The following is a 14,779-nucleotide window of genomic DNA, read 5'->3' on the forward strand; positions in this document are numbered from 1 at the left end:
TATGATACTTATACTCGCTTTTATTCCTTTACTATTTTTTTTTCACTTTATGTTTTTTCATACTTTTTCTTACTGTTTTGCAACGTTTTACACCGCTGTACTTATTGATTATTTTTTATTTTTTTCCAATGTGCACTGTGTAATGAGAAAAAAAAATAAAAACAGACAAATAATAATTACCTTTTATAATGCGTCTGTGTTATATGTGTCATATTTTAATTGTATAATAGCTTAACTCTTCTGTTGCTGCTTGTGTTTATATAATTATGGCGTTTAACCCTTTGAAACTTTGAGTAAATTACTTTGGTTTCTTTAAAAATACACAGGGAGCAGGCAACAAGCACCTTAACAACACACGGTCCAAAAATAAAATAAAGGTAAAATAAACAAGAAAAAAAAAACCGCCTAAATAGCTGGGAAAGTTACGTATATATTTTTTGGACATTTTTTGCATTTTTAGAAAATAATCCTTAAAATTGACTTCTTGCTAATTTTGGTATTTTCAGTTCAGTTGCTCATTGCCTTCTTTCTATGTTTTTGAAAGAAATCAGGGCAGGTTTTAGAGGGTTAACTATCTCCTCCAAAAGTATTTTTGAAAACCTCTTGAGATTAATATGTTGTGAATATAATTAGTAAAATGCATTGCAGCTGATTGTATCATTAGAAAATCCAATCAGAACACTATTTTTCCATTTAAACTGTATTTCCCCTATTTATTTTCGCTCAGAATCACCATCCATTTCTGTCGGAGTACATGCACTTAGTAACCGTCCACTGCTGCAAACATTTACCTCTTATGTGTGTTTCTCTGGCTGCATGTAAATTGTTCTCTGCTCAGTGGGCGAACTGATGATAAAAACACGTTTTTTTTATGTCTCTCTTGTAGAGCTAACAAAGTTGAGTCCTAATTATTTATCAGTGCTTTGTCAAACTGGGCAACTTCAAGAACGATGTGAGTAAATTATATATTCTTCACCTCAAACTGTCAAATTTAGGCAGAAAAATATATTTTTATTTTGCCAAAACATAGCGATTAAAACACAATATTGAACCAGACATTACGACATTAATTCAAGTAAATCTGAACAATAAACACACATTATGTATCTATGTTTAAATCACAACAATAGACAAAAACAAAGTTCAGCCATAGAAAATAAAACAGTAGATCAACCCAACGGAGGAAAAGTAGTTCACAATAATCCATTTAGAGTTATCGATATGATTATAATCATTTGTAAAAAGGAGGACGCAAACATAAAATACAATATTCCCTTTAGAATAAGATGATAAAATCCAGCAACATTTGGACCAAAGTTCACATTTTCTCACTTTAACACCTTTAAACATCCTTTTTAAAACCCTCAAACCATCACTAACAGCTTTCAGCTACAATGTCTTTTACATGAGAATAAAACATTTATAAAATATCTCTTATTTTGAAATGCAACAGCTAAAAGTTCACTGAATTCTTGTCAAACTGGTTTTTGGAAATGATTCATTATTAATTATTAGTAATTAGTGTGCAAAGGTGTTATTTTATTATCTGTACAATGTTATGGATAAATGTTCCACAGTGTTGATAAAACCAAAATTAGCAGTGACTGAAAAAACACGATTGTGTAAAAATAAAACTGACTTGGAAAATTTGGGTCTTCACAGATTGTGTCATCGGTGCTTCTCTGCAGAGCAGTTCAGTTTATTTGGTTCAGTTCCCGAGCTTTATTCCTCAGATGCCTCTTACGCATCTTGATTATCCACTGAATCGTGAGTTTGGCAAAGTTGGCGGCCTTGAAGAGAGCCATGAAGACGCCGCAGAGGATGGCGATGGAGTTCCAGGGATTTGCAGTCACGATCTGTTGGGGGAGCGAGCAGAGCTGCGTCACAGACTGCCGCGGACAGACCGGTTTTAGTTGGGATATAATGTGCAGGAGAACTCACCAGTCGGATCTCTTGTATAAAAGGATCCCGCCATTCAAAGACGGCGAAGAACAGCTGATTGGTTTGCTCCTCCTCGGATCTTTTGTCGTTGAATTTCACCACAGCGGACTGAAAGATCCAACATGAACAACGATATTTATCCTCTGCCAAAAGCACTCATATCTTTAACTCTATGAGACGCTCAATATAGAAAAATCCACAGATCCCACATTTTATTCTTCATAAAATGAACAACCACATCTCTCCACTTTGTATTTTATGTAGGAGAAATATTGGGACATACATTCCCAATTTTGGGAATGCCCGAAGATTTCAAAATTCTGCAGCAATATTGCACAGGAATTTAAGGGGATGATGGTCTATTTGAAAGAAATTGGTCACTTTTCTTAATGTATCTGCCTTTTTCGTTGTAGATGGTGTTTTTTCCCTTTTATTTTGTCTTTATTTTAAATATATTGTCCATAATAATATTTAATAATAATATAATATATTGTCCATTTATTTAATAATAATAATAATAATAATAATAATAATAATAATAATTATTATTATTATTATTATTATTATTATTAAAAATAAGAAGAACAAGAATTTTTTAGTTGTCTATCAGTTTTTAATCTGCTATGACTTTGAAAGCAATGTGCTGTTAAGTTTAAAAATCAATAAAAATCTATTGAAACTGACTTTCAAAATCATCACGCATGTAAGGCGACACTGTTCGGACATAAATACCTCTTGCCGAAACTCGACAGAGTCATCGTTTTTGCCGGACGTCCTCACTAGAGACATCTTGACCCAGGTTCTGAATCCTCCAGAGAAAGTCCACGTGGAGTAATTCCTCTCACAGTCCCTCATGAAGTCAGATTTATTTGCACTAGAGAGTCAGGAAACACACACTGCTATCAGTCTGAGTCAAATCACTCTTTGTTTCATAAGACATGAGGTAGCTGATAAGTTTTCGGTCATGCAACAGTTTACTTGACGTTTCAATGAGATAAAAACTTCCCCGAGCTGTCGGTGCGTTACGTGTGTTAAGATGAAAACAAACCCAGTCAGAGATCACAGGGTCTAAACTTGTTTGTTTGCAGTTACCTCTCAGTCAGGTCACTAAACTTGGCAAAAAGCATGTACGTGATGGCGCTGAAGTCCTCCTCAGTTTCATTATGACTGAACTGCATGAAGATCAGCTCCTTTCTTCTGACGTCAGACGGGCCGCGGACCACCACAGCTCTCCTCTGTGAGAACAAAGTTAAGAGTTAACAAAATCTGTCCTTAAAATAACAGAAATATTAATCTAAGTGTGTCACTTTCACAGAATGCACGTCGTGTCTTGCAACTCTGTGTTGCATGGCCTGTCTAACAGACAACCACCACAAAAAAATTACGTTGTACGTCTCTGCAAACCACAAATCATTCCGTTTGCACGTTATTATGTGGCAGATACACTGAAACTTGACGTTGTTTGGTTACGTTTATGGTTTCGGAAAAGATCATATTTTGCCTTAAAACATTTGCTTTCTACATAAATGATTTTTTGTACTTCTGTGATGCATGTGTGTGAAATCACCAGCTGAATGTTCGCACGGCTGACCTCGGTTAAATTGGAAAACGGTCCGAAGTACGTCACGTCTTTAATCACGCAGTCTCCTTCTTGAGGCTTTCCCGGGTCCACTAACGGCGGGATGTAGTCGTGGAAGTGATGTCTGCAGCTCAGCAGCCGAGCTTTGCCGGGGTACAGAGCGATGCCTGCACAAGGATTTAAAAAAATAAAAACAATAATGAATCATGTTAGCTAGTTTTAAGAAAATATCATCTTTTCAGCATATACTTTTTTAAGTGCAATTTAATGGATTTGAGCATTTCCATTTTCTGTGAGCTCATAACATCTAATCCACAATATTTGAGAGGCAAATATTTACATTTATATATATATATATATATATTTACCCACTTCATTTTTCTGACAGCTATAGCTACTCACTTTACATGAAAAGATTTTAAATATAAATTAAATGACTAGAAAATAAAATCTGATGGAATAATCTTGATTAAACAACCTAACAGGATAAAAAGGAGTAAATATCTGCACCACCTTGACCACCTGCAACATTAAACGCTACCCACGTGTGAAGGCATCAGAACTAATGCAACAATATTTTACACACTCTAAAAGGGATCTTTCTGAATAAAATAAACTTTTACTTTTGACACCTAATCCTGCACTTTTTTGTACCTCCTTAAACAAAACATCAGAATATTTTATTGCATTATTTATGCGAACCTGGGGGTGAAAACGAGTCGACCTCTTTGTAGGTGACGGACATCACAGGGTGGTTTAGTTTCTCCAGAAAGTCCGAGATGGTCTGGTAGGCGAGGAACACCGCCACCCCGGTCAGCAGGAGGTAGATGAAGATGAGCACCACCGTGAAGAAATTCTTCAGGCAGCTTTTACTGAACCTCCTCGGGGCCCCGCTGGACCTGCTGTCATCCTCTGCAGTCAAAGTGTGCAGGGAGGTCAAAGTCACTGTCAAGGCTCAAGGTTGCTTTTACTGGGTCAAGTTACTTTATTAACCCTCAGAAACATGAGCCAATTGGCTTGATTTCTTTCAAAATTATGGGAAGAAGGCGATGGGCAACTTGAGAAAAATTTGCATTAAAAACTAGCAAAAAAAGTCCTGAAAATTAGTAAAAAGTAAATAAATAAAAAAGAAAGAAAAATACATTAAAGGAAGGAAATGGCCTGGAAAAAAAGTGCTTGAAAATAATAATACTGTAACATAGTTTTTTATATACAGTTGTGATGATTTTAAATATGGTTTTCAGGGCATTTTTTCCAAAGCTAAATTTTTCTTTTCCAAATCTACAAAATACTACAATTTGTGAAGCATTACTTGCCAAGCTGCTCATTGCTGTTTATCACGTTTTCAAAAAAAAATCAAATTGATTTGATCAGCGTTCAAAGGTGTGAATATGAACGCAGCACAAGAAACGTGATGTCGATCCAGGTTTCAAAGGGTTAAAATGAAATAACGAATGAGCAGAAATGTTAAATTGTGTTCAGCATTTGGACCTTTATGGGAGACTAAAACACACACTAGTAATATTCTGCAGCTCAGTTACCCTTTGAGATGTGAGCAAACTGGCTTGATTTTCTTTCAAAAACATGGGAACAATGTGATGAGCAACTTTGCAAAAAAAAGCCCTAAAAAACAGCAAGAAAATTAGTAAAAAATTACGAGAAAAATAACAAAAAAGGAAGACTACTTAATGTGCTTATATATTTTTTTCTGTAATATAATTATTAAATTATAAGAGCTAAAAATACAGTTTTCAGGAAATGTTTCCCTATTTTTCTGGTAACATCTAATAATAACCCAGAGTTTATTTTCAGGTCATGTCCTTGTCATCTCTTACTGATTTTTTTTGCAATTTCTGGCACATTTTTTGCCAAGTTGCTCATTATGATTTTTCCCATGTCGTCAAAAGAAATCAAACCATTTTTTCAGGTTTCAGAGGTTTAAATGCTTGTTAAAAGTGTCTGAATGCGGCCCTAGAAAACTGATGTGATCCAGCTGTTAAAGAGTTAAAGCATGAGCTGTTTTATCTGAGTGTGTGTGTTGTATCACACAGCCGTCGTCACCTTGTGAGACGCTGCAGTTCGGCTCCTCGCGCTCCAGCTCATCAGTGGCATCGTCGAAGAAGCCTGGAGACTGAGCGTTACCTTCATCATCATCATCCTCCTCCTCATCATTGAACTGTGAGGGGAAGAAAGGCACATTAAAGGGTAAGTTCGGTTTCAACCTGAACACTATTTTCCCAAATTTGATCTAGCATACGGCAACAGGGCTGCAGCAGTGGAGGGTGGTTGTTGTTGTTGTTTTTTAAATTAAATTAAATTAAATTTTTTTTACCCTCCCTGAAGCTACAAATATTTGTTCTTGAGCCTCCTGTAATGACTTGGTTAAAATGCGAGACCCCCCCTCCACCCAAAATTAGTCATTAGATTTTAAAGACTTTAAAATTAAAAGTTGAAGGAGAAATCCTCCAGTTGATAAAAGCCTTAGTTTTTCACTCTTCTTCATACATATTATAGATCAGACAACCTGTTTTTTCTTTAAGCAACTGTTTTATTTAAAAAACTGTTGTTGTTGTTGTTGTTGTTGTTGTTTTTACAAAGAAATCCTAAAAAAGACTTTTTGAATTTTATTTATTTATTTATTCTTTAAAAAAAAAAAAGAAAAACATACATGATTGATTGGCCAAAATAAAAAAACAACATAAGTTGTGTCCCCAGTACTTCAAAAATGTTTAACACGCCTCCACCTTTTTGCACCCCCCCATAAATAACGAACAGTCCCTTACAAAGTGTCAATTACAGTGTTTTAAAATACATTGGCCTGACTTATCTATATATTATAACAATATCCTTCAAAACTACAACATCACAAATGTCCTCTTCACACAGGCTGCATGTCCCTGTCAGTCGCTGAAAGCTCTGGACCTTCAGTTAATGAGCAGTCAGACAGAAAGCTGACTCAGCTGTTCTCATGTTAAAGGAAGCAGCTTTGAAAACGGCCGTCAGCTGTATGCAGTCACATGATGTCCACTGACAGTGTGTGGACTCAAAGTTACAAACCTGTCGTCTTTTGGGTTTTCTCAGACAAACACCAGAGACCCTGAACAGAAAGTTGTCCTACCTCTTGGTAAGACCGGGATCTGTCTTTCCCGAGCATTCCTCTGCACTTCCGTTACAGAAACCTGTCTCTGCTCTTCAAACGAACCGCCGGCTATTTGTCCAAACGCTGAAAACCACTTTTAATCAATAACAGGTTCATTTTAAAGGATAGTTAGCAGTTTCCCCGCGCTGGTGGCTTGTCGCTCTTCAGGGAGACGCACAGCACAAACACCCAGCGGGCTTTGACGTTACAGGCCCATCCCATGATAATAACGAGACACCTCCGGCCGCGTCCCAACAGGAAACGCGCGTCCTCGATGCTTCCTTGTTTCCTTCTTCCTTCCCTTATTTTTTTTCAACTCTTTTTTAAAAAGTCCATGTGAACAGTGACCATTTAACAAATACACGTGAAACAACATCGTATGACAACATGAAATATAAAATGAAATATGCATACTCGTAGACAAAAACTATTAACGAATGTAAATAATAAATAACCAAAATCAGAAAAAAGAAATTCATAATAAATAAAATTACAATAAATTAAATTAAGAGGACAGAAAAAAAAACAATGTAAAAACGATTTCAGAGTGTACAAGGGCGATATAAAATTGCGTACCCACCAAACGCGATAAAAATTATTTCATCGCGCCTCAAATGAAATCGCGTCGCGCCGGACGCTCCAGTTTTGACGCTCGTACAAAAACCCCAAAATGGGACTCGACGCGCGACGAAATCGCGCCGCGCGTCGAGCCCGCCCAAACAACAACATTTCTTCCGCCATTTCATTCTCTCGTTGACCATGCCTGAGATAACCACGATCGCCGCTGCACCGCACCTGCTCTGGAGAAGTTCCCAGCGTCGTCTGCGGGCTAGGCGCCGACGTCGGTTCTGGGTGCATGCTACCCTACGGAGGCGGCGTGAGCTCGGCGAGTTCCACCGTCTCCTGCAACAAGGGACAGGAACTGTCGTACAGCTCTGGGTGAGCGGTGACGGCGACGACAAGCTGCTCCTCCATTGTTTCTGGCGGTTTGATTAGATTTTGCGAGGGAACGCCAGGACGTCCATACGTCAGCACGTCGATGACGATCTCAACGCTGATAGGCTGTCGCGGCGCGTCTTCACGCGACGCCGCCGCAAAAGTTCAATTATTTCAACTCGAGCGTTGGACGCGACGCGAATTTCGCGTCCAACGCGTCCAACGCGCCGCGCAATCGCGTCCATCGCGTCGCCCGGCAAAATGAGGCGTCAAATCGCGTCTTTGCATTGACTTTGTATGTAATCTTGAGGCGCGATCATTTTTAATCGCGTTTGGTGGGTACGCACAAGGTCTTTCTTTAAAATAAATATTGAATCATAAAATTCATATACATTAATTATAATTTTTAATTATCTTTCCAAGTATTTGAGAGGTTTTTATGTCTTTCTTGTTCAATGTGATCTTTGAGACAGAGTCAAAGAGATATCGCAGCTCAACACAAAATAAGTTAATATTTGTTTTGGTTTGAAGAAATTTCATTTATTTATTTCATTCATTTCATAGAGGTATTTTCCAGTAAGACATAGCTATGAATTAAATCATATCATCAACAGACTTTGATCCAGAATTACAATTTAGAAACAAACCCATATCTTTAATATAGGAATTAGATTGTTAGTACAAGAAAAGATTAGATGAGCAGTGTTTGCCCAAAACTCTTGAATAAATACGTTCGTAAAATAATGTTTCAATAAATATATTATTGAAATAAAATGAATTATTTTTAATATACTACATGCTAAGTAGGCCTAGATTATTGATTATTGTGATCATTATTATGATTATCACAGCCTTGGATATGTTGATAATAAGCAGGAACACTGATTTTTAATATCATATTTGTTCTAGCCTACAAGCAGGCTAAATTTGTCATATTTGTGATTTAGATTTACACACTCTCTTACCCAACAAAACACGCAAAACCATTTGCAGTTTAAAATCGCCATTTTACTTTGGGTCATGAGGATGACGTCATACTTTTTGGCGGCAGTTACCATAGTAACTTCCCGAAAGTCTCCACGGGTAGCTGCTCAAAATGGCGATTCATCATTATTTGCCTCAATTTATGTAATCTGCAAAACAACAGAGCACCGCTAAATGCGTTTAAAGTGAGTTTTCAGGTGCCGGTAGGTGCATTTTTCTGTAACTCACTCACGTTAACTACACGTTTTTATGATAAATATAGTTTAGCTAACGAATTTACCAAGTTGGTATAATTGTTCTCATTTAACATTAACGTTAGCCGCTAGCTAAAACACGCTAACGTTAGCTAGCGCACTTTCCCAAAATGTTAAACTATGCACCCAAAAGTGAAGCAAAAACGTTTATTCAAGATGCCGAAAATTTGTTACGTTTATATTGGTTTGACAAAAGAATCCCAACTCTAGGTTTGGTCAGTTAGTTCAGTGGTGAAATGGAAAATAACATTAGCTATTTGGTTACCCAAGTTAGCTACTTAGTTAGTTAGCTTCAGCTCTCACATAATTTACTGTAATTAAAACAATTATGAGGTAATGTTATTTTACATCAGTGTTTTACTAATTAACTAATTCACATTTTGAAAGCCATAATCAGACGTTTTATTTCAATTAAATTATATTTATTTGACAACATGAGTTTGTAGTTATATTACAAATTTAGAATATTGATTAATACGAAATGTAACATTTAATCATGATGTATTATTATGCATTTTGCTATGCAGCAGTACAATATAAAAATAAGCACCACCTCTACCCTTTGCAATGTATTATTTGCAATATATTATTTGATAACATGAGTTTCCAGTTACATTGCAAATTCAGATAATAATCAATACAAAAAATAACGTTAAATTACGATGTTTTTGTATACATTTGGCTACCCACTGGTATATAATATAATACAAATTTACATCACCTTTACCGTCTACAATATTTTATTTGATTATTTGCAATATTTATTTGATAACAGGAGTTTATAGTTATATTGCAACTTCAGGTAATTAATACGAAATATAAAGTTAAATCATGATGTATTCTCATACATTAGCTACTTAGCAGTATATACTACAATTAAAAAAAACACCACCTTTACTGTCGGCAGGATATTATATGATTATTTGCAGTATGTATTTGATAACATCAGTTTCTAGTTATATTGTAAATTCAGATAATCAATTAATACGAAATATAACGTTAAATTACAATGTATTCTTGTACATTTAGCCACCCAGAAATATGTAATATAATACAAGTCAGCACCACCTTTACCGTCTGTACAGTATTTGATTGTTTGCAATATTTATCTGGCATCATTAATTTCTAGTTATATCGGAAATTCAGTTCAAATTCATTTACTGGTTATCAATAATTACAATGATGTTGTGCATCATTAGTGCTTTTTTACTCTATTTTCCTCGGACGAGTGATTGTAATAGACACGGACTGATGATATTTGCCTGAGAAACATGTCATTACCGATCTGTAACATTTCCGACGGCATTAAATGCAGCACCAACTCCAAAGAGCAGCGTCAGGGAAGTACATGACAACGTTTCCGCGTCAAACTCGTCCAAACAACGATCCTACCATGTCAACAGCGCGAGTTTTTGTCCTGCTCATTGTCCTCTCTGCCACTTTAGCAGAAGACATTAAATTAAAATACAAACCGTCCACCAAACCTGTCCGATTATTCACTGAGGAGGAGCTGAAGAGATACGACGGCAGCGAGGTAAACTTTGTTTGTAACCCTTGGTCTGGGCGAGTTTTTGTGACCGTTTGCCTGTGCATCTATACATGTGTACTGATAAAGATTTATCTGTCTTTGCTTTTGTTATTTCCCCTCCCTGTTTCAGGAGGGACAGCCAATTTACATGGCAATAAAAGGAGTCGTATTTGATGTCACCAAGGGAAAAGGTAAATACTACTTAATCCATTGAAATTAATGATTTACAAGGTTTAAAACAAGTGTCAGGGATCTTAAATGTGATTTATTTATTCAAACAAAACCGTGAAATGACATTAAAATTGTTACATTGATGCCTACTAGAATCAGAATCAGACTTTACTGTCATCCTGTGGTAACATACAACAAAATTATCAACAGCGACTCTCTGTATGGTGCAAAACATCAAAGGACTTTGAAAAACTGAGTAGTAAAGTGCCAAATAGAAAAAAATATATAATCAATAAATGACAGTCAGGTAATTATTTAATAATGTAAGTAGTTAATAAAACCCAAATTAAAATCTTCTTGACAAACATACTAGGGGGCTTTGAGGTCCCTTTCCAGAGTACTAGACTAGACAAAACTCAGACCAGATAATTTAAAATTTCAATTAATAAATGAATAGCCAAAAATGATGTTTTTTTTATGTTTACATTTTCTTCTCTTCTTCTTTTTCTTTACATGATTACCTCTGCCCTCATCTGCCTGTCCTGTCTTATAAATAATTTTTATTATAGCCTATATGTGTGTGTAACATTTTTATTTGAATTGTTTTCTTATCAATGTTTAAGAGACTGTATTCACCGATTGATAGTTTGGTGGGGGACCTCACTTGTCAAGCTCCTTGAGGGTTTTCTGGGTTTCCCCTGCATGTATCCTTTTCTTGAAATGTATAACATAGTTGTTTTTAATATGTAAGTAAATTAAATTAAATCAAATTGAATCAAATCAATGGCCCAGGCTATTATTTGCTTAAATCACTGACCTCAACAGGCTTATATTTAGAACAGGTGTATATATGGGACTGGCTTTTAATTCTTTTCACACAAACTGTTGCTCATCAAAGATAAAGGTACAGTTAAATTGTTTATTTAAATCTCTTTTTTCCATCTCTCTCTGGTTTACTATGTTGGAATTACTTTTCCTCTTTGTTTCTAGCAGTTTCAGTAACTGAATGATAGATTTGTAGAGAATTTTACCCAACATTGTTTACATTTTGTCATTATGGACATGCTGCTCACATACTCACTTTGTATTTGTATGCCTGACCTAAACAGCCAAGAACCCAGTTTCATACATCAAAAGAAATTCTATAAAAATGAACTGCATTGCAAGCAGACTCTAATTAAAACAGGATTTTATTTGTCAAAATGTGTCTCCACACTGTAATAGGGACTGGGCGTCTAATTGGGACTAGACTTATATTCCAAGTTTTATCAAATCTGAAATAACCGATTTTGATATTGCATTCATTGCACTGGTTTGAATGCATTTTTTTTTTAACCCATTTCAGAATTTTATGGAAAAGATGCCCCATACAACGCCCTGGTTGGTAAGGACTCCACCCGGGCTGTGGCCAAGATGTCCCTGGACCCAGCAGACTTGACATCAGATACTGTAAGTTTAGTCTCAAAGGTTGAGGTTTTATTTGATGTAGTGGGCTCCCATGGGTGGAGGAGTACTCAGGTGTCAGATGTCGGTACTTTCCCACCTGCAAAACAGCATTACATTCATGAGCTGTGTAATTCTAAACTTCACAGTTTCATCTGAATGCACTGTACTTGCAGGTTATAATCATTTTGCACTTCTTTATATGGGAAAAAAAACACAAAAATGTATTCTTTCCAATATTCTACATGCAAAATAGATTTTTCTTATTATCACAGTATGGGATATGTCAATGATTAGCAGAAACATGGATTGTGACAGTGCACCTAGTGGAAATAGAATGAATTTTCTCTGTATACCAAATATGGTTAAAGAGTTATTGTAGCAGCTGAGCTGGAAATTCACAGATTAAACACACAAAAAACCCAATCCTGACTAAATATATGCCATTGGCATGAGCCAAAAGTATGAAAAATGAAGAATGAAAAGGGCATACAATGCGCCAAACGGTCCTTAAGGGTTAATCAGACAATGAAGGCCATAAACACTAAAAACACAACTGCTGCAAAGCAATTCCCCTGGAGATAAATAAAGTTCTGTCTTATCTTATCAGAAATATATAACACTTCTTACATATCTGAATCTTTCACACCAAGATGCCCTTAAATAGCTAGATAAATTGAGGATTTTCAATATTACAAGAACCCTGAGGGACTTTAAAGTTCCACTTACGGATATTTTAATAATACTTTTGCATGTTTAAATACTCCTTTATGTGATTGTATTATCCTGTGAATATATTGTCAATATATGTTGTGTTGTAAATATATAATTTGTCCTCTGATCTCCTGCAAAAGCAGTCTTTATCTCAGTGAGACTTCTTAAATAATTTTGTGTAAAAACATAGTTTGTCAGAGCACTTTAGCGCTTTGATTTTTGTTTATGGGTTATAGATAAATCTTTATTTACACTACTGCAAGTGAGAGCACCTTCCCTCTTTAACTACAGCATGTAGAGCACCTCTTTCTCTACATTTGCTCTTTGGTACCAAAATGTACCTTTTTGAATAACTGTAAATATAATAATGATAGTAATGCCAAAAATGTCATTTTCAAGTGTGTTTTGTTGAAACTGCCCAAAATCACAAATGATAAATTCACCTCAAAGTGCTTCACAATCTGTGCAACATATGACAAATGCTAATTTTTGTTTTCCATTCACAGACGGGTCTCACGAAAGAGCAGCTGGAGTCTCTGGAAAGTGTATTTGAAGAAACATACAAAACAAAGTATCCCATTGTAGGTTACACAGCGTCACGCATCCTCAACGTGGATGGAAGTCCCAACGAAGCCTTCAAACCAGAGGACCAGCCTCATTTTCAAATCAAAGATGAGTTTTAACCTTATTTTACCTCTAAGTACAATTTAGCAGTGAAAATGCCGTGCTGGGAAGGGTACCTTAAAAATAGTTGTCTTTACTACTCGACTAGAATCAGAGCCAAATATGCCAGGGGCAATACGTGTACAAAAGAAGAACAAAATACATATCACAGAAAACCTTTCTATTCATGTTAATTACTTGAACTACAGATTTGCATGATGCTTTGAGAGCTTTAATACACAGTTCGTATGAAATCATTTTAACACTAATTGTACCTTTTTTAAAATACATTTTGATAAAGTTAGGGATGGCACAAAATCAGATGTTTACGATTTTTACTACAAGATTGTGGCCAAACAATATTACTGCTATATCTGCAGGAAAATAAAATAATGATGCTATCAATCAAATACATCTTTAACTTAATTTTTTTTTTTTTTTTTTGCTTTGTTTTTTGAGCAAATGAATTATACTCAAAAAACACACGTAGGGTGGCGGAGAGGGAGTTTGTAACCAAAATTGTACACCTAATGGATAAAAAAATAAAACATATTAGCTTTGGGGGAAGAAGACATAGCAAAACAGAAAAAACAAACATGGTTCAAGAAGCGCTAGTTATTTAAATATCCAGATTTTGAAAGATCCCTTTCAGACATTTTTTAAAAAGTGAAAAAAAACTTTAAGTTCAGTAGATTAATGTAAAAACACCCATTAGTATCAAACTGCACATGTGTTTTTCAGCACAGTGACACTCAAACATCCAACTCAGCTAAAATAAGTAAAACACTTTTGAATGGAGATTGGTTTTTGTTTTTTCCTTTAGCTGACATGCAGCTGCAGTGCACTAATATATGTATTGACAGTGATAGTCCTTAAAGGTAGAGGTACATTTGTATAGGAGCAAATCAACATTTAGAAACATTATTTAATTTGTTTAAAAGAAAGACACATAAATGTCTAAATAAACATAATCTTTGTATTTAGAAAGGTGGAGTGAGCTGACAGACCAGATGCAGTAAACTAAGTAAACATCAGATTTATTAGGGCTGTCACTAACCATCATTAATAGTGATACATTGCTTTATAGTTTAGTCATTATAATTTCAGAATATAGTGAAGAATGCCCATTGCGGTATAATAGACGTAATGGTAGGTAGTGCCTTTTGTGTTTTTGTCTAAAACCAAAAAATATTTGGCCTTGTTGCTAGATAATTGACTAAAAATTATCAAGATTGTTGCAGATTAATTTCCTATTAATTAACTTTTTCATTATTTGCTTTAGATTTTAGTTAAATCTTGTCATTAAATGCACTGATTGTTAGAATATTTATGTAATTAACCCCTGTGAAACCCAAGCAAATTGGCTTGATTTCTTTCAAAAACACGAGAAGAAGGCAGAACTGAACAAAAGTTTTGCAAGAAATTCA

General features: G+C 35.4%; 2 protein-coding genes across 6 annotated transcripts; one reads left to right on the forward strand and one right to left on the reverse strand.

The window, feature by feature from the left end:
- Window positions 1–990: 990 nt before the first annotated feature.
- Window positions 991–6,863, reverse strand: pacc1 (proton activated chloride channel 1). Of its 2 annotated transcripts, none has more exons than XM_042501354.1 (8): window positions 6,639–6,863; window positions 5,582–5,696; window positions 4,223–4,432; window positions 3,533–3,687; window positions 3,034–3,176; window positions 2,674–2,815; window positions 1,942–2,049; window positions 991–1,856 (listed from the first exon to the last, which is right to left on the reverse strand). In XM_042501354.1, exons 1-8 carry the CDS (start codon window positions 6,672–6,674, stop codon window positions 1,695–1,697), a joined length of 1,071 nt encoding a protein of 356 aa, XP_042357288.1. In that variant the 5' UTR covers window positions 6,675–6,863; the 3' UTR covers window positions 991–1,694. The 2 variants fall into 2 exon arrangements, with proteins under 2 accessions (XP_042357288.1, XP_042357287.1); XM_042501353.1 differs by having other exon boundaries at window positions 3,509–3,687.
- nenf (neudesin neurotrophic factor) lies at window positions 5,646–13,389 on the forward strand. Of its 4 annotated transcripts, none has more exons than XM_042501358.1 (5): window positions 8,720–8,764; window positions 10,279–10,367; window positions 10,492–10,552; window positions 11,878–11,981; window positions 13,196–13,389. In XM_042501358.1, exons 3-5 carry the CDS (start codon window positions 10,510–10,512, stop codon window positions 13,370–13,372), a joined length of 324 nt encoding a protein of 107 aa, XP_042357292.1. In that variant the 5' UTR covers window positions 8,720–8,764; window positions 10,279–10,367; window positions 10,492–10,509; the 3' UTR covers window positions 13,373–13,389. The 4 variants fall into 4 exon arrangements, with proteins under 4 accessions (XP_042357294.1, XP_042357292.1, XP_042357293.1 ...); XM_042501359.1 differs by having other exon boundaries at window positions 8,764–8,782; XM_042501360.1 differs by lacking the exons at window positions 8,720–8,764; window positions 10,279–10,367 and adding an exon at window positions 5,646–5,725.
- Window positions 13,390–14,779: the final 1,390 nt, after the last annotated feature.

Source organism: Plectropomus leopardus, chromosome 14 (genome assembly GCF_008729295.1).
Source record: "Plectropomus leopardus isolate mb chromosome 14, YSFRI_Pleo_2.0, whole genome shotgun sequence".
In the NCBI taxonomy this organism is placed as follows: domain Eukaryota; kingdom Metazoa; phylum Chordata; class Actinopteri; order Perciformes; family Serranidae; genus Plectropomus; species Plectropomus leopardus.